The sequence below is a fragment of the Nasonia vitripennis genome, chromosome 4 (genome assembly GCF_009193385.2).
Source record: "Nasonia vitripennis strain AsymCx chromosome 4, Nvit_psr_1.1, whole genome shotgun sequence".
NCBI lineage: Eukaryota > Metazoa > Arthropoda > Insecta > Hymenoptera > Pteromalidae > Nasonia > Nasonia vitripennis.
The window spans coordinates 3,732,026-3,758,010 of NC_045760.1; the positions used below are offsets into that span (position 1 = coordinate 3,732,026).

Here is a 25,985-nt window from a genome sequence, read left to right on the forward strand (position 1 = left end):
TAAACTCGATGTGGATTGGCTGAAGAAAAACAGGGTTATCAATAACAATCAATTACGTGCGACACAAAACTCTTAGCTAATTTTTATCGAAGCAAGATAAACCTTTTACTTTTGCAACAGTCCTCGTTTTTTCAGTAAACAATGTGGAAGTTTACGCTCATGAAGATTGACAAATCGATAGACAATCAGCTGAGTGGCCGCGCAACAGCTTTCGCGTACCTATATCGCAGGATTTACCTGACCAGGAAGCTAACGCGCAAAATGCTCACGGATATAAATCATTGGCGGATTGAATGCACTTGCTGACGTTAAATCTTACGTAATGACGCCACGTCAAAATGCGATATCTCCGTGGTCGACCTTATGCCGAGATAAAGTCAGTCGATCAGAGGCGCCTGGCCAAGTGAGGTTAGTTTCTACTGGACTCTCTCTAAACATATATTTGTTTACATAAAATAATTTACTCTAGTACTTATCTACTAACACATTGAATGGTAACGTTTGAACCTTGCTATTTTTAGACGACGTGTAATTAAAACATACTTTTCGTGGAATATTTATGAATTTACTTGTTGAGCACTATTTAAAAATTGTTTTTTTCCTGAGCACTTGTTTTACTAACACTAAATATATTCCAACTGATATTTTGTAGATTATTAGGTACCTTAAGTATTGAGTAGCGAATGATTGCTTAGAAAGCAGCAGCAATGGCAGATGAAACACGAAATATACTGGTGACGGGAGGTGCTGGTTATATTGGTTCACATACGGTTTTGGAACTTCTTAACGCTGACTTTCAGGTGGTGGTTATTGATAACCTTAGCAATGCCTTTCAAGGTAAGACCATCTAGAAAATTTTGCAAATGAAGTTTTGGCTAAGATATTCTACTTGCATCATTGAATACTTTTCATATGTTCCAGGAAAAGGAAGTGAGAAGCCAGAATGTATCTTACGAGTGGAAAAATTGACTAATAAACAAGTGATATTTATTAACTGTGACATAACAAATAAGCAGGCTATATCTGATATTTTTAAAAAGGTATTCATGTGGTTATTCAGTTATCGCTTCATAATTTGATTATTACTAACATTATTTAAATACTTAAGATAAATATTCTACTTTTAGTACAAATTCTTTTGTGTCATACATTTTGCTGCTTTGAAAGCTGTTGGTGAATCATGCACAATACCACTAGAGTATTACAAAGTAAATGTTGGTGGTACATTGAATCTCTTAGAAGTCATGAGAGAAAACAATGTCAAACGATTCATATATTCAAGCAGCGCTACTGTATATGGTGTACCTGAAAAATTACCTTTAACTGAAGATATGAAAACTGGTGACTGCACAAACCCTTATGGAAAAACTAAATTTATGATGGAAGAAATTTTAAAAGATCTCTGTAATTCTGATAAGGTACGCATATAAACAACCAAACTTGAAAAATGGATTTGATTTATCTAATCATTCACTTGAGTAAAACTATTGAAATTTTTATTTTTAGACTTGGTCTGTCATATCACTAAGATATTTCAATCCAGTGGGTGGTCATCCCTCTGGTGAAATTGGAGAAGATCCAAATGGAATTCCTAATAATTTAATGCCATTTATTGCTCAAGTATCTGTAGGAAAAAGAGAATTTCTTTCTGTATATGGCAATGACTATGATACACCAGATGGGACTGGTAAATAAATTCGGAATATGACATGCTATATCTACAGGAAACATGATTAGATAATGAATTTCTGAAATTATCATCTTTGTTTTAGGCGTTAGAGACTATATTCATATAATGGATTTAGCATCAGGTCACATGAAAGCATTGATTTATCAAAAAACGAAAAATCCTACTGGTTTCCAGGCAATCAATTTAGGAAGTGGCAATGGTTATTCGGTGCTTGAAGTGATAAATGCCTTTGAAAAAGCATCTGGCAAAAAGATTCCATATAAAATAGTAGAACGAAGGCCAGGAGATATAGCATCAAGTTATGCTGATGCCAAATTAGCCAAACAACTATTAGACTGGGTTGCAGTTAAAAATATCGACGATATGTGTAATTTTCTTTTTTCCGTATTTTTATAACTCATTTGTTGTTACAAAAATTCTAATCAAAAACTTATTCAATGTATTTGTCCATAGGTGCAGACACATGGAGATGGCAACAAAAAAATCCAAACGGCTTTAGCAATTGACAATAACCAAAGATTCATGTCGAATTTTTTTATATAAATTTTAAATTTATTCAATAATAATTATTGATTGCTTAGATTATTTTAATATTTGTTACATGTGTTGAAGAATATTTAGTTGTTAATACCATTGGTGGTTTATGGTTACCAAAGTTTAACCAAATGTAATATACAGTTTTTAAAATATAACATACATTTTATTGCATTAGCAAGTACAGATTCTTATGTTCATATATTGAGTGATTTATTTATTTCCATTATACACAAATATTATGATGTATTTAGTGTTCTACTGGCTATGATAAACTTATATTTGTACCTACAATGAAATGGAAATAAAAAAAAATTATTTACAAAAACCAATGTTTTTCTTAATAACCTTTAGATATCATTTTTCAAATTATAATTGCATGTATACAACAGTTTATTTTTCACTTCTATACACGTTCTACTTTATCCATAGCGAAAAGTCTCTACTTGATCGCTGACAGATGGCAGCATCGTAAAGTTTTTGTGCTTGACATACAAGCTTCATATTTGTCAACGATCCGATCCAAGCTCATGTGGTATAGTTTGGTACAAGATATGTCAGTATTTAGTCAATTATTTGACATAAATGTGTGAAATCAAGAATTGTAAAGAAAATAACATTATAATGATAGTTCTAAGTATTCACCATCGCCGTAGGTAGCATAGTAAACATGACTCCAAAACGAAAAGTACGTAGCCCCCAACAACTTTTCTAGGTTATCTTTTCAAAAACTAATGCAATACAATGACAATATACTCTATATTTATGAAAATTGTAACAAGTAAACTGTTTTTCAATAGACCACGAGCTCGGAGTCGACATCCTCAAGCAGCTCTGGCTCCTCATCCAGCAGTTCTTCCAGCTCAGGAAGTGAATCCAGTTCCTCTGATTCTGAAAATTCGAGTAGTTCAGCAGCCAGTCAAAAAGCATCAGACTCTGATCGGGTAAAAAAGAAAGTACCTTTAGCTGCTGCTCGCCATGTCAAATCTAAAAATGAAACAAACCCACCACCTGTGGAAGCTAAAGGCAAGGAGAAAGCTGCACCAAAATCTAGGCCTGTTGTGTACTCCTCTGAGTCTGAAGAACCTCCGGTGAAAGGTAAGCAGCCACCAGCGAAGCGGAAACCACCAGCAAAGCCAAAAGCTACTGCTACAGTTGCTCCAGTTGTAAAACAACAAAAGCCTGCTAGTAAGCCAACTCCTCCTGTTGCGCAGCACAAAAATACTTTGTCATCGAAGCCAGTCAACAAAGTGAACAAATTTCCTGGTAAGTGTATAAATTTAGAAAAAAATATTTTAAAGTACATGTGACTAAAATTATAACGTTTCTTATTTGATTGCAGCTAGTATAACATCTTCAGCTAAATCAGGAGATAAAAATGCCAAATCTAGCTCTGAACCAGCGCAGAAAAAATTAAAGAAAAAAAGTATTTTTAGTCCTGAAAATAGTAGTGAAAGTGACAGTGGTGTACCTGTAAAACCACCTAGCAAGAAAGTTGTGAGTAATTCAGTGAATGCTGCGCAATCTCAGCCTCAACAAGCTAAAGTAAAGCCAACTGAACAAAAATCTCGTCCTCCAGTTGCCAATAGACCTAGTAAGCTGAATTTTTCAAGAAAAGCATAGAAAAACATGTGCGAAATTGTTCAAGTTTATTTTTTTCTAGGTTTAGTGACCAAACAACCAGTAAAATCTGAGAGTTCTGCAAGTTCTAAAAGTTCAGGTGGATCTGGTGGTTCTGGTTCATCATCGTCAGATAGTAGTTCAGAATCGGAGTCTTCAGAAAGTGAAGCAAGTCCTCAACCTCAACCAAAAAAGAAAGAACCTCAATCTACCTCCAGACCTGCACCAATTGTAAACACTCCTACAAAGAGAGCGGCCACTTCAATAGCTACAGTAAAACCTCAAAAAAGTATCAAACGTCAAAGTTAGTATCAAATAAGTTTTTGCAGATATACTCACTGAAGAGCAATGAAGCGCATGTAAACAATGTACCTTGTATAATTTCAGATACAATCAAAAGCGAAGATGACAGTGAAAATGCAGACTCCGATAAAGATATGGAAGATAATGCTGAGGAGGAACAGAGTAAACCAGCTGCAAAAGGGAAACGGAAATTACAAGCGCGTAAAGGCAAAACTCAGCCACCCCCAATTAAAACGCTTGCGAGTGATTCTGAATCTGATGCAGGTAGCGTCATTATATGAAGCATAATAATGTCTACGAAAAGATGTTTAGCTCGTTCTAACTATATTCCATATTTTTAGCGGATAGTAAACGTAGTATTTCAAAATCGCCTAGCAAACGACCCGCACAAAGCCTGTCGTCCAGGCAATTGGGTCTCAGTAGGTCGGCAAGTGGAAGTATTCCTACTAAAGGTCAAAGCTCCAGCAGTAGGATGCGCTCTGTAAAGGAGAGAGAATGCCCATTAGCACCTGCCTGTGATTCTCGAGGTCATCTTTCAGGAAGATTTGACGTTCATTTTACGTTAGAAGCTTGTCCCATGTACCATAATACCTCCCCACAAGGCTGCATGTAAGTGAATCTTCTCAGCTTTTGGCCTCAATTTTCTATTGAATCTATTGATTGATATTTAAATTACCCATCGTATTGAATTTTACAGAGAATTCTATAAGGAACGGAAAAAGCGAGATGACGAACGAAAGCGAGTGATAATAAGTATGGGAAAAAAGTCGCCTAAAGGTGGCTACCAAACGAACGAGCAGCGTAATTATCAATTAAAAATCAAAGAACTGAGAAGTAAATTCAAAGGAGCGCTTGCGGACGGCAACGAGTCGGACAGTAGAGGAGAAACGCAGGGAATCGACAAAAACCGACAACCGACGCTTGTGGGTCTTACGTCAGACTATGATCTCAAACTTTTCTTAGAGGCTCAAGCAGCTGCTAGTGAAAAAATTGTAAGACACTGTCAGATTTCTATTATTGTTATTTTCAATTCGTTATTTGAATTTGAATCACTCTTGAAATTTTTCGCAGGAAAAAGACTTGAAAGAGCTCGAATTCGAGGGCGAAGGTAGAAACGGTGGCATAGGCACCCGTTGCGTAGAAATGGGTAAATGGGAGATGGAAGTCTGGTACCAGAGTCCATATCCCGAGGAGTACAGCCGTGCTCCAAAGCTTTATTTATGTGAATACTGTTTGAAGTATGCGAAGAGTCGGCAGGTATTGAGAAGGCATCGAGAAAAATGCGTTTGGAGGCATCCTCCAGGTCACGAGGTTTACAGGTACGTACATTGACAATCGAATCGCGTCTTCGCGTAGAAGATCATTTAACAGCTTGTTTTTCAATTTCAGGAAGGAAAAGATAGGCGTATGGGAAGTGGACGGGAGGCGATACAAACTGTACTGCCAAAACCTTTGCCTTTTAGCAAAATTCTTCTTAGATCATAAGACTCTCTATTATGACGTGGAGCCTTTCCTCTTCTACGTTATGACAATCAATGATTCCGAAGGCTGTCATACAGTCGGTTATTTTAGTAAGGTAAGTCAGAATCCCGCTACTTTTAGAACCATCGATCAGATGTCGACGACGATATCAAGTGCAGTATGAATCATATCTCGTTCTTTTGCACACTTCTGGACTAAATTATAAACATTCAATCATCGCAATCGTTCGAAAATAGATCGATCGCTAAACGAATCACGATCTCCAGTATATAGCACACAGGCATTCGATGAGTAATTATCATCGACTGCTTCGTTAGACATCCATCGAGGTTATCAATCTTTCGACCCGTGCGAGTTATGCACACATTAATCGACACGCTGTTTAAATTCCTAAACGCTCGCGCAGCTTTTAAAATTCATCGCGGCCGCGTATCTCGCGCAAAAACGAGCAATGATTTTAATTAAGATTCAAGCAGCTCTCGCGCGCGAGAGAGAGGCGCAAACACAAGTTAATCACCTTGCCGCAAGAAAGCCGCAGTCTCTAAATCTGATAAATCGCTAAACTTGCTCGCTATAAGCTCCTGAGACAGCACTTCTCCGAACGATTATTCCCCGCGCGCGGTTGAACTCGTCAGGTTTTCCCCCAGTGTTTCGCGACGACTTTCCCACCTAAACAGCCGCATACGCTCTCGGGTGATTAGCGATTACGCTAACGTCGTCGAGCTAAAGACGATGGATACTTGCGATAAGCCATTCCATTCATGCTCGGGGGGAGCTTTCGACGCAAGCGTATACATCTCTCTCGCGGTGCAGTGCAACGCACGTATAAGAGGTCAGACCGCAGTACATTGGCGCCGATTCCAATCGGCGCACACGGCTCACTGCGGCGAAAATTCAGCGCAGTGCGCGCTGCGCCGGCGCTCGGCCAAGGAAATTTTTCAGCGCAGTGTGTGTGTGTGTGTGTGTGTGGTTGTTTAAAAATTTAGCCGAGAGCGAGCCGCTCGTTTTTTGCTCGTGTTTCTCGCGCTTGCGCGCACGTATAAAGCCTACCCACAAGTTATTGCCGGAGATAAAGTTGGGAAACAAGTTTCAAAACTGGATTCGCTGCGACGGAAAAAGTTCGAATTTGCGCTGAAAATACTCGGCGAGCTGAAACTCAGAATCTTTGAAAATTCAATCCGCAGTAAAATAATAATCAAAGCTCTCGAGCAAGCCACATACACAGGAATAAATAGCTCGGAAGCCTTTTCTCAAACGTAATTACGCCCATAGAATCTTTCTCTCTGACTCTTGGCTCGGGAACGCGTGTGTCGCGACTTGGCGGCAACCCTTCGTGAATGGCATTAATGCCCGGGCGTCGTTTAGTCCATTACAAGACTGCTTCTCTCGCGCAGCAGCAGCTATGCAGGCCTTTTTGCCGCGAGCGACGTGAGAGGTCGATACTCGCGCGGGTAAAAGAAAGAGAGAGGTGTCTACGCCGCGTATGCGCGATATATGCGGGCAAAAAAGAAGGAAGCCGCTGTAATGACGGATCGCCATTGCGATTTGGCGATTTTTTTAATGGCAGTTATATATACAGCGCGCGAGGCTTTTCATTAACATTCCTGACAAGGTTCAAGTGCTCTCTCGGCCGCGAGAAATTCCTCGAACGTCGTTGTACGCGTTTCCGATGAATTTAAAGAGTTTCGCTCGATATTATACGTATTAAAGCCGACCTGCCTCGATCGTCATCGATAACGTATATGTAATGACTCGATTTTTCGAATGATTCTTGCGTATTTTAACTTAATAAACAGCCGAACGAGCCGAATGACCCTTTTTCGATCATCGTATGCCTGCAGAGCGCAAGAGACAAACAAAACGGCCGAAAAATAAACGCGCACACACACAGAGTCGTTCATAATAAAAAGCATTCACTTTTAACGCGGCCCTGATTTAAAATACCCCAGAGTGCGCCAGCGTTACATGAATGGAACGATGCTTTATTAATTCGCGCTCTTTAAAATCGAAATGAACGCTCGCTCCCCGGATCTGTATTAATTATAAGCGTTAAATATTCATCCCGCGATGAACGTAAAATATTGCGCGGAATTCATTTTAACGAAATTAAGTTAAGCGCGCGTACGTCAGAGGATTGCGTCACGATGCTTCTTTTTAAATTCGCTAACGTCTATTTTTAGTATACGAGTTATAAGGACGAGTCTTGGGTAACGTCGTTGCGGCTAACGCAACTGGAGCAGAGTCTACGACAATACCCCGCATTGTCAGTGAAAGAACGGGAGCAAACTCAAGACTCTCGCCGAGCGTATAAGCGCACGCGTGAATCGCAAAATTTCTCGCGAGCATGAAACAAAACAAAAAATTGAAAACGGAAATAGGAGAAGCTGAGCGCGGAAAATCCTCGCTTCCTGCGGCATTGTCGAGTCGAAATCTTTATCGACGTTCAACGACCCCGACCCTGGCTAGACGCCGCCGCCACCCCCGCGGCGGCTGCAGGATGGCGGTGCTGCGCTACCGCTGCGGAGGAGGAGGAGGAGGACGAGGAGGAGGATTGGCCTCCCCGAAAGCCGGGGCTGTGCGAGGGGTCGCCGACTGCGCTGCAGAGGGAGGAGGGCGTCGCCAGCAGCAGCAGCAGCAGCAGCAGCAGCAGCAGCGGCAGCGGCACTAGTGTGTATAGTAGAAGCCGCGGAGAGGTCGACGAACTTTCCTCGCGCGCACTGCGGCGACGAGCCCGGCTCGTTATTATTTCCCAGCCTGCGCGCGACGGCCTGCGCAGTCTCTGCGCTATGCCCGGCCGGCTTTCATGCGTTGGAGCTCGACCACGTTGCGGCTTTTTTCCGCTTGGACGAGCGATTATAGAATTACACAGACGCAGTGCATAGCGCAGCTTCGTTTTTAAATCGCGCGATCGGAGCGAAAATGAACTTTCGAACTTTCGAACTCTAGCCCGGCAGCTTAAATCTCTTTTTCTATCTATCATCCAGGAGCCCTCCCTCCCTCACTCCCTCTCGTTTTTCCTCGTCTGCTCCGACGCGCTGCATTTTCCCCTCGCGGAGTTATACTCTGCGGCGCGTCCCTGAAAAGCCGAGGTCGGGATCCGTTTCCCGGGGGACGTCGGCGGCTCTCCTCCGCTCGGCCTCCCCTCGTCTCCTGCCCCGCCACCGACTCCGCTTCTTCTTCTTCTTCTTCTTTTTCTTCGTCGTCGTCTCCTTCCTGATCCTCCGGCTTCCAACTGAACCTGTCGCGACAGCGGAAAAGGATCGCGTCGTCGACGCGTGCGATTTTCCTCTTCCGGAATTCCAAATGACTCTTCCACTTTGAGGAAGCCGAGTTGATAATTTCTCCGGAGCTCTAATATGCCCGAGTATACGCTACTGCAGCGAGACGCGGGGTAATTTGTTTCTTCCCTTAAGTTTTTACCGCGGCGAAAACGAGATTAGCGGATTTAATTTTTACCAAGGACGCCGCGACCCGGGAAAGAGGAAGAGTTGATTACTTCTTTTGTTTGCGGAAATTAGTCGCGGAACGAGTAAGAATAATGCCAATCAGAGGACGATGAAACAAATCCCGGCCGCCGGAGAAAATCTGCATAACGAAATCCCTCTCTTCGCGCGCACCCTCCTGTGCGAGAGCCGCGCCGAGCTGAGCTTTCCAATTATCTCTCTCTCCCTCTCTCTCTCTCTCTCTCTCTCTCTCTCTCTCCAAAAAGCCGTTCAGTGACGGTCCATCCCAGCAGCTTCTGCTCTTTCTCTCGAGTATTGTAGAGGAACGAGCGAAAAGTCGGAAGGAGGCCGGTCGGGATCAAAGGATATTTCATTTAGCTCGAACAAAGCTCGCAGCTCTCTCACCATCGAATGGAATCGCAAGCGTCGGGGCATCCGACGCTACGAGCCTCTCTCGGAATGCAGCGACTGCACGCGTGGTCGTGAACCGACCGCGAGGGCGTATCCTCTTACGCTATAGGCTCCGTCCTTTTCTCTTACGTAACTCACCGCGAGTTGCTCCTTTTTGTCGGTTCCTATACGGACCTTTTCCGCACACGAGGGTCGTTGACCTCCGAGGCTGCAGCTTTTCCGCGGAGAGAAATTAAAAGCTCGACCAAGTGATCTCGTTTTATAGTGCCAGCTTCGACCCTCTCCGCGTATTTAACGTTCGAATTAAATGCGCCAGGCTTTAGTCCCCCCCCACCCCACCTTCGATCTCGGGGGTGATAAAGCCCAGTTTACCCACTCCTCAGTTATTCGGCGGAGGCATCTCGGAAAAATTCGATTACCGCATCTCATCGAACCGATCAAAGCTCCATCATCACCTCATTTGCGAAGCTCCAACAGCCTGCACTCACACAGGCAAAGCCACGAGCGCAAGAAAGAGGAGCCGCGAAAAAAAACGAAGCAGCAGCAGCAGCAGCAGACAGTCCCTCTCTCGCTCGCGCAGTTTGTCCGTGTATATAGCACTGGCGGTTACCATGGGAAAATTCAAACTCCGCCATGGACCCGGCGCTGTGTGTGTATATATATATATACGCACACCTCTCGGCGACGTCGTCGTCCCGGAAAGATCGATCGACTCCGCTCTGCTGCTATATACTCCTCTGGCCTTCGCTGCGCGCGTCAGCGACTCGTCGAAGCGACGCTGCTGGCTTTCGCCGACGGGGGTGTGCGTTATATTGCACCGGCTCTCTCTGTCTCTCTCTCTCTCTCTCTCTCTTCTCTGCGTAAGCTATATATACGCGTATGCTATATAACCGAGCGGTCGAGGGGTCGAAGACCGTGAAAATCGCTATACGCGCGCAAAGGACTATCTCGCGCGCTCGCGGGATATCTGCCCGTGTATCAGCTTTTGTCTCTCTCTCTCTCTCTCTCTCTCTCTATCTCGCTGTTGCTCTGCTGGAGCACGCGCACACTCATTTGCCTAACATCCCCGATTAACGCAGGCCGTATTGCGAGCTTATATACGAGAGGGTGAATAATGCATGACACTGCTCGTATACGCGCGAGAGGACAACGCGGTGAAAGCTCGCGATCGAAGAGAGCTTGCGCCGAGAGCTGTAGATTCGACGATTATGAGACGCTGTCGCTGCTGCTGGGAAATTAACGCGTCCTCGAGTGGTGATTAATCGCGGGAATCTATTAAAATCGACGTCAGTGAAGTATAACGTATGCGATCTTTACAGCGGGGTATTTTCGCGTCGTAAAACCTGCAGCTTTTTTTAGGATCGATCGAAATTGACTTACGTGCTTCGCTCGAGAGAGAAGGGTTGCGCAACGGTTCCGCCGATACCATCGCGAGCGGTGGCTTAAACATGTAATTATGCAAAAATCGAATCTCCAGCCGGTGGCCTTTTCCGGAAAGCCATACCAGATAAAGAAAATCGCTAAACATTTCACTACCCTCGTCGTCGTATGCGCTGCAGACACTCGTCGCCCCCTACACTTGACCTCGACGCTTCCCCCCCCCCCTCCCCCTCACTCTCTAGTATTAAATCAGCCGCTCGACTCCGAGTCCCTTGACAAAGGCGAACGGCTTCGACTGAATTTTCTCGCGCGACTGCTATATGTATAGAGCACGGATGAATAAAGAATGAGCGCGCGCGCGCGCAGGATAAGACGCCGGGAAAAATTCGACTCCGCGGAAAAAAGAAGCGGCGCCGCCGACGTCTGGGGCTGTATAGGGGAGATTTTCCTTAAAAATGCCCAAGCGCGCTCGCTCTGCTGCTGCAGACACCGGGGAAGTTCGCGAGGCGGGGGTGGATGTGCCGGGATGAGAGAAGGACGCATTGTGCGCGAAATTGCCTGTGTGTGCAAATACGAGATTCGTGAGGTTATCGAGCGCGCTCTGCTTATACGGCTTTATAATGTACTCGCTGCGCTGATTATTGTACGCGAGAAAGTGTGTCGATAATTCGAGGTTATTTACCGAGGTAAAAACGACGCCCGCGTACGTATGATGACCCAGTGGAAAATTAACGGGCTAAAATTAAAATTAAAACCATCGGCAAATAAATCCCTCCCGCAACTTTCGCTCTCGAATTAAATGTTAAACAATAAAAGCGGGTGTGTGTGTGCAGAGGGAAAGTAAAAGCCGGCCGGCGAAATTCGAATCAACTCCAGCAGCAGGATAAAGCCGGCGGTATGGCGAGCATCGCGCGCGCCGAGGGGAACGCACTCGGAGGTCGTCGATACCACCAAGGAGGTTGGGGTAGTCTCTCTCGTCTGCGCGAAATCCCCCCCTAAAGCTCCCGGCAGCCGACGATCGATGCCAGACAGTCCTGTTCACACGACCGAATCCCGCCGAATGCGCACCCTTTTGCCGCCGGAGCTTACATACGTACGCGTGCGTGTATTGTAGGGACGCCCGCTTTGTTTCTCTCACTCGCGGGCTGTCTATTTTTTTCGGTTGCCGTTTGGTCTCTCGTCGGCAGCTTTTTTTTGTTTGCTCGCGGGCGTTTTTTTTTCACGCGAGCGACGGGCCCAATTACCGTCGCGGTGGAGTGTGCGTACGCATGGCGTTTTATATAAATATTCATCGAGCGATAGCGAGGAATAATATGGAACTTTTGTTCCAAGATCAATGCGCTCTTTTTCCACAGGTTTCAGCCGTGCGCCGAGATAACGCGTATAGAGGGAGGTATAATTGATTCTAGCTCGTCGCAGATTAGTCCATATCTCTCTCTCTGCGTAATTAACGCCGCTAATTCTTTCTCTGCCGCGAGGAACTCGTATACAGCCTGGTATTATACGCTGTTATAATAACGAGCGCTCGCTCGTACCTATAGTCACGAGCGAATCTCAGAAGGGCAGTCGGCACAATTAGCGACTATGAATAGAGCGCGCGCTCGCGATCGATTATCGGAAAGTACCCGTGCATTATTCAGAGCCGCAACGCTGATGAGCTAGCTCGACAGCCTGTATACGGACGTTTTTCACAGACGACATTGTATTCACTGCATCAGCGTTGTACAAACAACAAATCCGCTGTGCTCGACACACAATACGATTTCATTCGCTTCAGCGACGACGATATTCCCTCGCGTCGATAAAATAAGCTCTCGCGAGCATTCCACGCGACGAGTATACAAAGAGAGAGAGAGAGAGAGAGAGAGCGCGACTTTTAAGGAAAAGCCGTCGCGAGAGGTTTTTCACGAAGGACGCCCGGCTCTTTCTCTCTCCTATATATATATATATATATATATATATATATATATATATATATATATATATATATATATATATCCGTAACTCGAATACCTTTCCGAGTGATCGATTTGCCGTTCCCGGAAGCACTGCGCGCTCGGATAATAACATTTTTGCGAGCTAATCGCGCTGCATTTTTCCTTCGGCTTTGTAGATTTTCCGTGCGAGGGCAAACGAAATTGCGTGTGTGCGCTAGCTCGTATATAACTCCACCTTCGAAATTGCACGGCTAAACGCACGGGATGAAGAAATCCAAGGGAGTATAACCTGACAAATCGAAGACTCCTCGGTATTCTCGACGCTTCTTTCCTCTCTTCCGCTCGTGCGAGATCCGAGAAAGCATCGACGGCGGCCACTTGAGCATTCGCGATGCGTCGCTCGCTCGCGATGTTTACCTCTCCAGACTCGTGCGCTGCACAAAGGCGAAATTGCGATAATCGAAAAAGCCTCGCGAAAATGGCAAAAAGGCGTGGGTGTGGGTCCATCTCTCGCACCTTGCATCGGTGCTTTGTTCGACGCGAGAGAAGAAAGCGCGTCGGTGCGTGTGCGTGAGTGCTGTATGTATATATAGGTAGAGTGCAGATCTAAATATAGAAGTGACCGTTGCCGGCGAGGTGCAGCCGACTATAGCTGCAGCGATGCTCGATTCTCTCCGTTCGCCGACGGCGAGGTCAACGATAAAAGAGCTTTAATCGCGACACGTGCGCACGGATATGGACGCACGCGCCGGAGTAGCTCTCCTTTTGTTATTTCGAGTGTATTCGGCTTTTTGTATTATTTTTACCAAGACTGATAAAAAATTCAGAGGCAGTTTCACCCGGTATAGAACCGACGCGCGCGTCACCGATTGATTTTCGTGCTCAGACGCCTCTCTCTCTCTCTCTCTCTCTCTCTCTCTCTCTCTCAACTCAATCCAAAGCGACAATGACGACGACGAGTCGACGCGTCCATCCGCTAATTCGAGCGACTGCGGGCATTTAGGCATCTCCCGAGCGAAGCCAGCAGCAGCGTCGGGTATAATTTTATTTGCTCGGCTGCTGCAGCCCTCGCACCTACGCCCGGCCGTACACCTCCCGAAGAGTCGCCGATTTTTTTTTTATTTCGCTACGCACTCCAATCTCGCTCTCGCGTCACTGGGGAAATGCGCCGCGAGGGAGACGACGCTCCGAGCTGTTGTTCGGAGAGTGTAACGGACTCGTGTCTTTTTTTCCATGATTTCGTTTGTATTCGCGGAAAATTTCTCTCCTCTTATTATCCGGCTGATGCGTGAATGAAAGGACGTGCGCTAGCGGTTGCTCCGGTTTCCGTCGAATCTTTGCACAATTTTCCAACAAGACATCTATCATCGTCCTCTAGATGCAAAAATTACGCGCGAGAGGAGATAAATCAGGCTAATTTTTACATACGTCGCGTCATCAATCACCGCATTAAAAATCCCAGCTCTTGCAGCTCGTGTGTATCATTGAACGTCGCAGTGTGCTTCGTTTATTCTCGCCCTCTAACGGCGGCCGCTCGAAAACGGCACGTGTCAAAAAGCATTAATGCTCGATTAACCGCTCTGGCCTCGTTTCTCTCCCGATCTCTCCCTTCTCCTGACGGAATCTCCTGAAAATCGTCGAATCAATCCGATCCGAATCCAGAATACATACATCGAAGCTCCGCGACACGTCACAGCTGCTGAATTCTGCAAAACGTCGCACTCGGTTAAGAATAGCCGTGTACGCGGCTTCTTTCGCATGACGAAATAGCAGAGCTCGGTACATTATCGATCGGCCGACGCGATAGCGCGTCACGATGTGTCGGTGACGTAGTCGCGTCGACAAAAGGATACTCGAGCGAGAGAGATATCGGCGGCGGCGCGTGTGCTCGTTCCATTTTTCGAAATGAGTGATATCATCGATTCGCGGATACATTCTATTTCTCGGGCGCGATAGCCGATGAATAATAACGCGCGCGCGACTCCGATAATACGGAGCTCGTTGATTATTCCGACACGGTCTCGTTCCGCGCGCCGATTAACGGCGCGGTTGCAACGAAAATATATTGCACTCCTGGGTTTATAAGTGGCGAGTGACGTAGTTGGCGCGAAGTTTTTCCCAATAACAATAACCCCCGCGGTGCAGCGCCGAAAATATCGCCTGCATCTAGTTCGCCGTATTTATCGCCGGCGATTCCGCGATTTTCGGGTCAGCCTCGATAAAATCCTCGTTGCGGTTGGTAACGGCCCCCGATATTTAAAACTCGGTGATCTGTGCCTCCGAAAGAGATGCACACCGACGTGTTGCAGAGGTGAACGACGACGTGGGAGGTATCGGCTCTGACGTAAGTCGCTGCATATGCGGCCGATTTTTCTCTCGTCGAGTCACTCCGCAGAAGTTCGCGCACAAAGGAGACAGGCTGCTGAAACGGAGAGTCGGAGTTTCGGCGGTCTTTTATTTTCACAAGAGGGGATTCGTGTGTATACTCGTTAATCCGATGCTCCGGTGATACGGCCGCGGAGAGGCTGCATAATTTTGAGGAGTTTTACAGGCTGTTAATCCGAGATAAGCATAAATAACGAGCCGTAAATAGTCGCAGCGGTGACGCCCATGGAAATAAAAGCCGAAAGAGAGAGAGATACGCCGCTTATTTTATACGACTTTTATAGAGCCCGGAGAAGACAGTGTATCCGGCGATTAGCGAGAAACGCGCTCGAACTTTGAAAAAGAGAAGAAGAATTAAGAAGAAGTCGAGTCCGATATAATATTTACATGCTCGTCTCGCTGCTGCGACGTATCGCTCGTTATCGAGCGTGAAATCGTCGTCTCGCGCTCGGTTCTGCGAAGCGTCACTGGGCCTGTTGCACAGTTTCTCTTTCGCTTCGACAGACGAGTGCACGAGGACGCGGGGACACACACGCGTACTATAGTCACAACACGCTGCTGCTGCTGCTGCCGAGAGAGACGACTCCGACTCGCTAATCGCCACGTGGCGCGAAAACAAATTCCGATTGACTTATACACGCGCAGCTGAGGCTTTGGATGTTTTTTTTTAATATCGGAAAGCTCGATGATTAAGTACGCGCGGAGGGGGTGAAACTAATTTAACGAGAATAATTGAACCGGTACAATTATCCCGATCGAATGTAATCACGAAGGTACGCAAGAGTATATTTTTGATGAAATTTGGCGGACCTGGCTTGTTACGGTAATTAAACGTTGTGTACACACGCGCGCCCTTTAAAATTGTTGATTACATCGCAGGAGGCACAAAAATCCATTCAATTATACAAGCGTTACACTCCATTAACCCGGCGATCGCGTAAACGAGAAATTAATTCGTGCTATATTATACAGGCGGTGCCTCGCACTCGAATTCGCGCAAAACAATACTACGAGCGAGCAAAAAGGATAATTAAATCGCGAGAGCTGCTCGCGCGTGCCTAATCAGCGACAAAAAGCGAGCCGAGTGTGTTGCTGCAGGTCGGCCGGGGCTGAGGAAAAAACTCGAATTCCTAGTCCGCGCGCTGAGAGAGAGAGAGAGAGAGAGAGAGAGAGAGAGAGAGAGAGAGAAGAAACCACAACGAGCGAAGCTGCTGCTGCCCCTCGTATAATTTTCAAAGGCCCATAATAACAATAATCAAAAGAATGCCAGTCATCCGGCCGACTCGTCCTCGGAGCGAGCCGAGGAGGTATATCCATATAACGAGGAGTTTTGCGCTGGAAGGACTCAATTTTGCATTCGGACGGCGGCGGCGACACACGTGCGGACGACAATGCCGAGAGTATGCCCGGAGCTTCCGGTGTGCGATGCTATATCGTCGATAATTTTTCGGTGCAGTTCGGGGAAGCGCAGCCCGCGTTAATTATCTCTCGCTGATATGGAATTTTTTTTTTTTTTTTGATCCTCGAAAATTAAGCCCTGAAATCGAGCGACAGAAGAGTTGACTATTTCGAGAAGGATTTCTTCGAACGAGGTTGAAGCGAAGGTTGTACAAATTCAAATTAGCCTTTCCCAACGCCTCGCGAATATGCTATCTTTAAGTTATCTTTTCAATAACTCGCTCTCCTTACAACGGGAATCTACTTACATCTTCCTTATCCCGGAGCCGCTTCGAAAACTCGCTCTCGCAACACCCAAAATGCTCTCCTATCCTCGATGACGAAAAAAATGAAAAATATTCATCGCTCCATAGGAGTAGAGCTGCGAAAGGGGTATTCCCGGTGTGCGTGAGCCGTGACGACGTCCCTGAGACAGAGAGCCGTGTGTGTGTGTGTCTGAGAGGGGCCCGCTATACATGCCGGCCCAAGGACGTCTGCAGCAGCAGAAGCGAGCACGCGCGCTCGGGCCCCAGATTCTCCCGAATATGCGCCGCCGTGACTTTTGCACGAGCGAAATGAGCGAACGTCGGCACTCGGCCAGGGACGGCGGCACCTCCGGTGCCCCTTATTCAGCTTTACCGATCGCCGACGGATGCGCTGTATCTTTCGTTCTCCTATACGTTGATTGAGCCGGCGATCTATCCGCTTAATTATCAGGGGGATTCTATGTACAGAGCCCCGATAATGCGGGCATGAATACGTAATAAAGCGTCGATGCGATTATCTATATACGTACAGTCTGCACAGCGCGCGCGCGCGCGCGGCGAGAAAGAGATCGCGAGAGAAGAAAGGACGAGTATAACGCACAATACGAGCCCGGGGATGAATAAATTCAGCGCGGATGTAAATTGGATATATTCTAATTAGAGATTTGCATAACAGCGTATTACAATTTAAATTGCCTCATCGTCGCGCGCGCTCGGCGTCTCTGAATCTAGCATCCGCGAGTGTATACGATACGCGCGAATTTTCACAATAAGCTGCGAGAATATAGAGCACAATCCGAATTCGAGGCGTATAGACACAATATACATGTATATATATAGAGGAAAGAAAGAAGCTCGCCGAAAGTTCGGCGGTTTGTCCTTCACAGGCATTGCCCTACTCGAGCAGTTAGCAACAGCTCTCTCTCTCTCTCTCTCTCTCTCTCTCTCTCTCTCTCTCTCTAGCTCTCCTTCTCGCTCTCAACCGATCCCCACCTTCCTCTCATTCTCTCCCGGCACACACACGCGCGCGACGTCGATGCTGCTCTCTCTCTCTCTCTCTCTCTCTCTCTCGCCGGAAATACCGGGTGTGCCGCGAATAGCAAACCTTTTATTAAAAGAGCAAAACGAGAGAGAGAGAGTGCGAGCGGCTGAGTTTTAACCAGGCGTATACTCGAATCCGAAAAATCGCGCCGCTGATAAGGATCCTCATGCCACGAGGGGATGAGTCATCCGTTAGCTTTTCGGAGGGGAGGAGGGCACTTTGCGCGTGGCGCTCGGTGTAATTAAAGCGCAATCGTCCCGGCGCGAATTATAATTTCAAATTGCTCGCCATTATGGAGAATTATTCGCTCCGGAATTTCGTCATTTTTCTGCCGGAATTTCGGCAGCGATTGTGTAACGATTAGATTTTGTACCGATGTATAGTAATAAAGCCGTTGTTACGGGCGACGTTCCCCGCGGAGAATCACGGCGAGCATTACCGCGAGCGCGCGTCATAATTCACGTATACAACTATGGCTAATAAAGCGCAACACACAATAAAACGAGCCCTCTCAAGAGCTCGCGCCCGAGCGAGCCGTAAAGTAAGAGGCATTCAATACTCGCGAGATAGTGCGCTGCACACAGACGCATACAGGCGAATCGTTAAAAAGCAAGCGTAGAGCGCATCGGCACGAAGTATAACCATATCCAGCAGCTTTTATATTCTTCGCTTCTCAATCTGTTCCAGGAAAAAAGTTCCAATAACAACTACAACGTCTCCTGCATACTCACTCTGCCGCCGTATCAGCGGCAAGGTTACGGTCGGCTGCTCATCGACTTCAGTAAGTATAAATACGTATTCTCTCTGCGAGCTATTCATTTTTAAGTATATCTCTCCTCCTCTGTACACCGCATATAGAGGGTTAAAATCCAGGCGCTCGAGTGCATCGTATCGTGTATATGCGGTTTCTCGCTTTCGCGCGAAAAATCGATTCGCTCCTCTGTATAACGGGCCGTTGTCTCTCGAGCGCGAGATTTTCTAATTTTAGCCGCGCTGCACACATTCCAATGGTACAGACTCTCGCTCTATTATACCGTGCGCGAAATCGATTTGGAAATTATCGGCTATTGTAATGGCTCGGGAATAGGTTCGACCGATTCCGGAGCGCGCTGAATGAGGAATTTCGCTAATCGCCGGTGTAAAACCCATACACTCGGATAACTTACTTTGGTAAGCGCGATCGTGGATACACGTATATATTGTAGAAAAGTGAAAGAAGCATAATCAGAACGGCGTGTCGAGCCTCGCGGCGATGTGGAAATCAACCGAGTGTGAAAAAAAAACTATCCGCTTATATGCCGCGCGCGCGAGCGTTGCTCGCGAGATTGGTCTCATTGTGCTCTCTCTCTCTCTTCCTCCGCCGTGTGGCGTTGATTACTATAATTTCGCTAGCGTTCTCGAGTTTCCGCTTGGCAGAAAAACAGAGCGCGAGAAAAGCTTCATTCCGAAAGAACGAACTCGAAATGTTAATGTTTCCCCTCGAAAAAGCTCTCGCGCTACATAACGGCCCGTTGAAAAGCTCGTCGCGCAAGTGGGTTAAGAACGCGCGGCGCACATCAAACCCCGCTTGACAAAAGTAAATTGCTCTCCCGCGCGCTATTCACACCTCCTTTGCTCTGGGGCTAATGCTAGTTCCTCGCGCCGCCTCTGCAGCAGCAGCAGCCCTTTGCCGCCGCAGCCGCCGCGTCGTCAGAGCGAGATAAAAGAGTCGGCCGTTTATTTATTCACGGAGTAAGAGAGAAAGCTATTGTGCACAGTTGACTCGGAAGGAAAAATATCCCGAGGTCAGCTCCTCTCCGCGCACCGCATAGGGTATAACGAGAGAAAGAGTGTAGAGCGTACACGGATGAGGGAGTAAAATAGGCCGAACAAGGGCTCTCTCTCTCTCTCTCTCTCTCTCTCTCTCTCTTCCTGCGATAATTAAAACGCGAGCTTTTCGCCCGTACACGCGCTTGTGACGTCATTCTTATTGATGCCGCGCGTAGTACGCGCGCGTAGTAATAATCGCGGCGATAGTGCTCGCGGCCTTATTCAAATCCAGCCCCGCTCTTCCGGGGCGCTCGCGTTTTTTCCCCGATTTTCATCCCCGGAATTCTGCTCCTCGAGGCAGCTCAGACACACACGCGCGCAGAGAGAGAGAGAGAGAGAGAGAGAGAGAGAGATAGAGTATCAAAGCGCGCAGCAGCAGGTGCGTGCGCGTCTGCGTGCACACGTACGTACGCGCGTAGCTGCGGGGTTGGAGAGTGCCGGAGTAGTTAGCGGAAAGTGCGACGCCCGGCGTCTCGCCGCATCGATCGGCCCGCAGCAGCCAGAGAGAGAGAGAGAGAGAGAGAGAGAGAGAGAGAGAGAGAGAGAGAGAGAGAGAGAGAGAGAGCTGCGCTCCGCTGTGTTGGATCGAGAGAGGGAAAGAGCGTGTAGGGATAGCAATCGCATGACCTCCCGTGACCTCGCGCCGAGGGTTGCGCCGCGCGCAGGGCCAAAGCCGTGTATACAGCTATACGATCGCCCTGTCTCGCTTTTACCTCGACGCCGCAAGACTCTCCTTTATGCTCGGCGAGGATAGGACTTCGTCCTCCGCTCTCTCTCTCTCTCTCGCTCTTTTTCCGCGCTTATCCCTTTGCCTGGGTCGCGATGGCGCATACATAGCTATATATAGGAAGGGCCGCGCAGGGTAGAATACCGCGCGAAGCGATGTATTAAACGCGCGGCGTCGCGTGAATTATTGAATATTTCAGCAGACTGCGCCGGCCTATCGAAGGGCTCAATTCCTTAGAGTGCTGCCGCCGTTCGCCTCGCCGAACTCCTTCACCATCCGCGCTAATGCCGACAGGATTCTGCGATTTTTCCTTCTACCACGAGCATATATTTTCGCGTGAATTATTCAGAGCTACCGCGGCGCAATCAATTTTTTAACGAGCTCCTCCGCAAACCAGCGCTCCAGGCGTTTAATATTTTCTCAACGGTTTATTAAAGGACCCTTCATCGCGCGCTTCCTCGAACGAGAGTTAATTTCGTTTGATTTTACGCCCCTCCGATTTTACTTTTCGAGCGAAACTATACGCGAGGGCTCGAACGGTTTCGCCTGTATAGCCTACTCCACTGACACGGCCAATTTCAATCAGCCTCTTAAAAACATCGCGATCGCGCCCAAAGCGCGAGCCAATTTCGCTAATTGGTAAACGCGCCGATCTTTTTAGTCGCGAGCTAGTAGAAACCGGCAGAAGCAGTCAGACGCGTCGACTCCGGCGAACTGCATCGCGATGGAAAATCAAAAAATCATCCTACCCCAGCCTCAATTTCCCCATTTGGCACACACTTCGGCGGCGGCACTCGAGCGAAAAGCCGCCGCAGACAGTCGTCGTCACTGGCATTTGCCGTGGGGGATGAGCGTCGCGACGCCGCGCGATCCTCGATGAATGCGCTCGGCCTTGCCGAAGTAATCGGCCGAGAACGACTGTCCCTCCGTCATTCAGAGTGTGTATGTGTATGTGCGTGATACCGAGGGAGCCGGAAATTCTCTCCGCGAATACTTTTCAAAAGCCGAACTCTTTGTTACGGATGGATGGCTTTCTTTTGTCTCCGCGAGCTCGAGGGCTGTTACGCTCACGGCGACTGCGGAATTCCGACGCTTTGCTTCGAGTGGCTGCGTCCGCGAGCTGTTTTTCCATGGATTATTGTGCGGATCTTCAGAAATTAACGCGGTTTATATAAGCCGAAGCGTTGATTACGCAAAAAACGGGGTAATATCGAGCCAGCCCCGTCTGTGTGTACAGAGCCGCGGTTAATGAGAGGCTCTAATAGATTGCAATCATCGCGCTCGCGCGCGGCGCAAGAAGTCGCTTCCAAGCTGCAGCGGCGCGCGAGTAATTTGCTCCGAGTGATTTATTATATGCGGGTTGCGAACTACCGGTGTATTTGACTTATCTATGTTCGGATAAAGCGCAGACATCACCGCTTCTGCTATCCCTTTAAAAATCCCGCGCGCGCGCACGCGCGCATTATCATGTGCATCGCGATTTTAAATTTAATCGCGGCTCTATTTAAGCCGCAATTTAACGAGGTTACCCGGAAAATCGCGTTGTTAATATATTTATTCGAGTTCGTGCGAGCGAGCCGGGGTTAACTGCGCGGCGTGTTCGAATAAATTCGACGAGCGACCAAACAATTTAATATTCGTGCCAGTGTATCCCGCGAACGAATTCTCAAGCGAAAAGTGAAACCGCGCGCGCGAGCTCGTTAAAACTCGAATTTCTTCGCGTGTATCGGATCCCGATGAAAAAAAAAAAAAATAGCATGTGTACGGAAATGTTTCGACGGAGCTAGGACTAAGCATACCGATGCAGCGTTTAATGGGCATCGATTTTTTCCTTCGGCTCGTTTAATTTGGCCATGGAAGCAGGCGCACGGCAGAGAGGAGCGTCAAGCTCGTCCTCCCTCTACACACACACACACACACACAGACACACATATCCGCAGAGAGCTGTACCCTCCCTCAGTCGGCGGCGCGTCCCTGGCGGGGGCGTTGCACGAGAGAGGGAAGCTCGCGCGCGGAGAGGTCGTTGAACCGGCGGGCCCGGATCGGTCAGGGGTTGCTGTACTCTCTCTCTCTCTCCCCGCCGCCGCCGAGTCTCGAGAGTCCGGACCGTAGCGAGGGAGAATGGAGCGTCTGCTGCTGCTACTCTATGCTGTATATAAAAGCCGAGCTTCATGTGCTTGCGGAGAGACTGGAGAGGATCCGGTGCGCCGGCCGATTCTTGACCGAGTATCCGAGAGTAATTATTGCTCGATCGTTCCGTGATTTGGAATCGTGAATGATCGTTTCGAAAAAGCTCCTGAGAACGCAGCTTCGAGAAGTGCTGAGCTGTCCGCGGAAAAAGAAGCAGACAGCAGCCCGTATAAAAGCCGCATCGTCGGGCAATTAAGTAAGTAGCCATCGGCCTCGGCTGTCTGCGGTTCCTTCTCGCGTATGCTCGGTCGGAGAGAGCATCGGAGGACGTCGGCCGAACGAGCCGGAACGATCGTTCAACTCTCCTCAGGTGCATACTCCCGCTCTGTGTCTGTCTGCACGTATACGGCTACAGATCGAACTGTATCAAAGGGAGGATCGGTCGACACTTGATCAGTCCGCGGCTGCTAATTCATCCGCCGATGCGCTTCTCACTGCACTCTAGTCGAGATCGGTTGACGCGAGTTGAGGGATTGGAAAGCGCCGATGAATGAACAGCCCCCGATCGCGAAGCGGAGCGGATTTTAATAAAAAGGAAAAACCCCGCGCGGACTAATCTCGCGCTCTTCATCTCCTTTCAATGTCTAACCCGCTCGATAATCTCCCTTTACAGGCTACTTACTCACGAGGGTCGAGAATAAAATAGGCTCGCCGGAAAAGCCGCTGTCGGACCTCGGACTAATCTCCTACAGGAGCTACTGGAAGGACGTGCTGCTGCAGTACCTCTGCAACTTCGGCGGCAAGGAGATTTCCGTGAAAGGTGAGTCGCTTTCTTTTCTCCAACAGGAGCTCGTCATTTCGTTATAAACTCGATCGAATTATATTATCTCCCCAGACATCAGCAAGGAGATGGCCATCGACTCGTCGGACATCGTGAGCACGCTGCAAGCCTTAGGAATGATGAAGTACTGGAAGGGCAAGCATATCATACTTAAGAAGCAGGTACGTTATTTGCGTCATCGCGCGTAATCCCGTTACACAGCGTCTTTATCTAATTTATCTATCTAATTTATCATCTCGCCGCTGCAGACTTTTTCCGAAGCGCATAATGCACACATTGATATTCTATCCCCCCGCTTTGAAATCAAATTTAAAAGCTACTCCCTCGGATGTATGTGTAACGAAATGAAGGAAAAAAAAAGGCGGTACAAAAGAGAGGAAAGTACGAAGCCAGCGTACAGATGGAATAAAAATGATCCCTCCCTCTCTCTCTGTCGCGCAGGACGTGATCGACGACTACAAGGAGCGGGTGAAGCGCCGGGGTACCGTCTACAAGGAGATCGATCCGGAGTGCCTGAAGTGGAGCCCTTTCCAGCCGCCCAAGACGCCCTCTGCCTCGAGCTGAAGTCCTCCCGCCGCCAGACAGCAGCGCCCGGCGAAGCCGTAAACGGCCCGCGACAAGCAGATTTCACGCCCGGGATATTGCATTATATATATGCATACACAGACTATATATATATACACTATACATAGATACATTGTACGTGCATACGTGGATCGGAGCGTGTTCAGCGTATAACTTCTTTTCGCTCGAGAGACCCCCTCGAGCTAATTCTCGTGCTTCCGAGACGAGGGTATCGCGGAGGTGTGGTCTGTAGTAGCTTCTACTTCTTCTTCTTCTTCTTCTTTTTACTGTCTTTTCGCTCCCTCGCGCGCGCACGCTGGACGAGCGCAGCTTGTATTACTGCGCTCGGCGCGCGGGTTGAGCGAGAGATTCGCCATGTTCGAGTGAACTATTTTGTTGTTTTGATAGCTTATACAGTTTCACTTGAAAATCGCGAATCTTTTGCGTCATCTGACGGGAGAACTCGCTCGGGTGATATTGAAAGTAAACGAAAAATCACGGTTTTCTATACCAAGCAATATTTAACGAATGCTTGCTCGTAATATTCCAGAGTGGAACTCGTGGGCGATCGATTGTTTTAATCAATGGAGCTGTATTGTTCGCTGGAACTGAATACAAGCTTCGCGTTGCTGAAGTATCGATCAACGCGTTTAATCAAATTGAAAGTTTCACTCGGGGAGTATTAGGGCGTTGTTGTCGAATTTGAAGTTTGCAAAACGGATCGTGTACAGAACGGAGAGCATATTTTAAATAGTTTATTATACAACTTTTTTTACCATTTTACAGTATTAGGTGATATCCTGCTGAAAGAAAGAACGTTTGAATGCAAACATTCATTGATTTTCGTTTAATTTCATTTGAGCGCGCCCATCTCTTTTTTGTTTCGAGGATATTTTTTAACTCTTTATCCGATTCATTTTCGCGGGTGCAAAGGACGAAATTGAAACCCGTAAAAAAAGAGCGCTGTTAATGCTTCAGAACGAAAGTGTATATTATACAATGATAAGAATAAGAACTGTTAATTTATCGTATACTTTAATTTTATGCAGCTGCTTAAAAGGAAGCTCTATTTATTGACTCGTTTTGTTGTAAAACGTCGCAACGGTAATTCTGAAACATTAACAGTCAGGATTGATTGTCTATTTGCATCCGATTTGGAAAGGAATTTTCTATTTTTTTTTCGGAGCACACTTTATACACTCATCGAACACACGTCGACTTGTACAATATACATAATCGATTTCCTTCCACCGACTGTGTTAATCATGGTATTGTAGTTTTGTTTTATTTAGTGTCTTTTGTCACGTTATAAAAATTAATGTACATTATTATTATTAGACGTTTTGTAAATTGTGAAATGTTATACATGGACTGAGAGATGAACTTTTAGTGTAATTTTTTTATTTTTCGAGGTTGTACAGTCTGAAGATTGGAAGAATATTATTCAGAATGATCTGTCAACGAAGAGACGATCGTTAAGTACAAACTATCAACTTTTCACATGTAACTAAATATATTTTTAGCCGATAAAGATATTTACGTAATTTGCTACAATAATGAATTTGTATAGTTGACAAAGCGGAGCCACGTTAACACTGATATAGCAGTGATGACAGCGATCAATTCCACAAACCCCCCGTTATATTAATCTATTCTTCACTAATTGAAACCTTCTTTGTCTCAGTTTATAAGCCACGATTTTTTTCATTTACTCTTAGAAATTTTGTACTCTATTGTAGTTTCAACAACTGAGTGTCCGTCACGTTTTATTTAAATCATGAATGCCAGAAGAACTCGTTTAAATAATTTACGCATCAAATGTTGAATGTAAATTATATTGTAAAATATAAAATATACATGAAAAAAAAATACATATAAATTAGGAAATGGAATGATAATAAACCAGAATTTTTAATAAGTATCATATCGTTTACTCTGTTACTTCCCTAAAAGTACGCGCACAACCATTTCTGTATACACGAGA

The 25,985-nt window shown here is 46.8% G+C and overlaps 2 protein-coding genes and 1 long non-coding RNA gene across 5 annotated transcripts in view; 2 read left to right on the forward strand and 1 right to left on the reverse strand.

Moving 5' to 3' along the window:
• The window catches only part of LOC116417156, a 51,707-nt gene extending 51,488 nt beyond the window's left edge, over positions 1-219 (reverse strand). The window contains exon 1 of one of the 2 annotated variants that reach the window (XR_004227445.2): positions 110-219. This is a non-coding gene — a long non-coding RNA (uncharacterized LOC116417156). Of the gene's footprint in view, positions 1-102 lie in introns of both variants that reach the window. The other variant, XR_004227444.2, reaches the window with a different exon arrangement.
• Positions 137-2,552, forward strand: LOC100113855 (UDP-glucose 4-epimerase). Of its 2 annotated transcripts, none has more exons than XM_031928734.2 (7): positions 137-408; positions 653-837; positions 922-1,040; positions 1,128-1,418; positions 1,507-1,687; positions 1,773-2,057; positions 2,144-2,552. In XM_031928734.2, the coding sequence occupies exons 2-7, from the start codon at positions 708-710 to the stop codon at positions 2,194-2,196; spliced, it is 1,059 nt and encodes a 352-aa protein (XP_031784594.1). In that variant the 5' UTR covers positions 137-408; positions 653-707; the 3' UTR covers positions 2,197-2,552. The 2 variants fall into 2 exon arrangements, with proteins under 2 accessions (XP_031784594.1, XP_016840913.1); XM_016985424.3 differs by having other exon boundaries at positions 380-494.
• Positions 2,553-2,720: 168 nt separating this feature from the next.
• Positions 2,721-25,922, forward strand: LOC100118925 (histone acetyltransferase KAT7). Its single transcript, XM_001602739.5, has 13 exons — positions 2,721-2,912; positions 3,025-3,490; positions 3,567-3,818; positions 3,888-4,148; positions 4,232-4,411; positions 4,489-4,756; positions 4,845-5,139; positions 5,219-5,466; positions 5,537-5,723; positions 18,618-18,711; positions 23,270-23,416; positions 23,492-23,598; positions 23,879-25,922. The coding sequence occupies exons 1-13, from the start codon at positions 2,895-2,897 to the stop codon at positions 23,999-24,001; spliced, it is 2,646 nt and encodes an 881-aa protein (XP_001602789.1). The 5' UTR covers positions 2,721-2,894; the 3' UTR covers positions 24,002-25,922.
• The last annotated feature ends 63 nt before the right edge of the window (positions 25,923-25,985 follow it).

Bases quoted from the DNA above. Each gene is read 5' to 3' on its own strand.
- LOC100113855 (XM_031928734.2), top strand. From the start codon at position 708: ATGGCAGATGAAACACGAAATATACTGGTGACGGGAGGTGCTGGTTAT. The intron at 1,041-1,127 runs GTATTCATGTGG...TTCTACTTTTAG, and splicing joins TATCTGATATTTTTAAAAAG to TACAAATTCTTTTGTGTCAT. The intron at 1,419-1,506 runs GTACGCATATAA...TTTTATTTTTAG, and splicing joins ATCTCTGTAATTCTGATAAG to ACTTGGTCTGTCATATCACT.
- LOC100118925 (XM_001602739.5), top strand. The intron at 3,819-3,887 runs GTAAGCTGAATT...ATTTTTTTCTAG, and splicing joins TCCAGTTGCCAATAGACCTA to GTTTAGTGACCAAACAACCA. The intron at 23,417-23,491 runs GTGAGTCGCTTT...TTATCTCCCCAG, and splicing joins CAAGGAGATTTCCGTGAAAG to ACATCAGCAAGGAGATGGCC.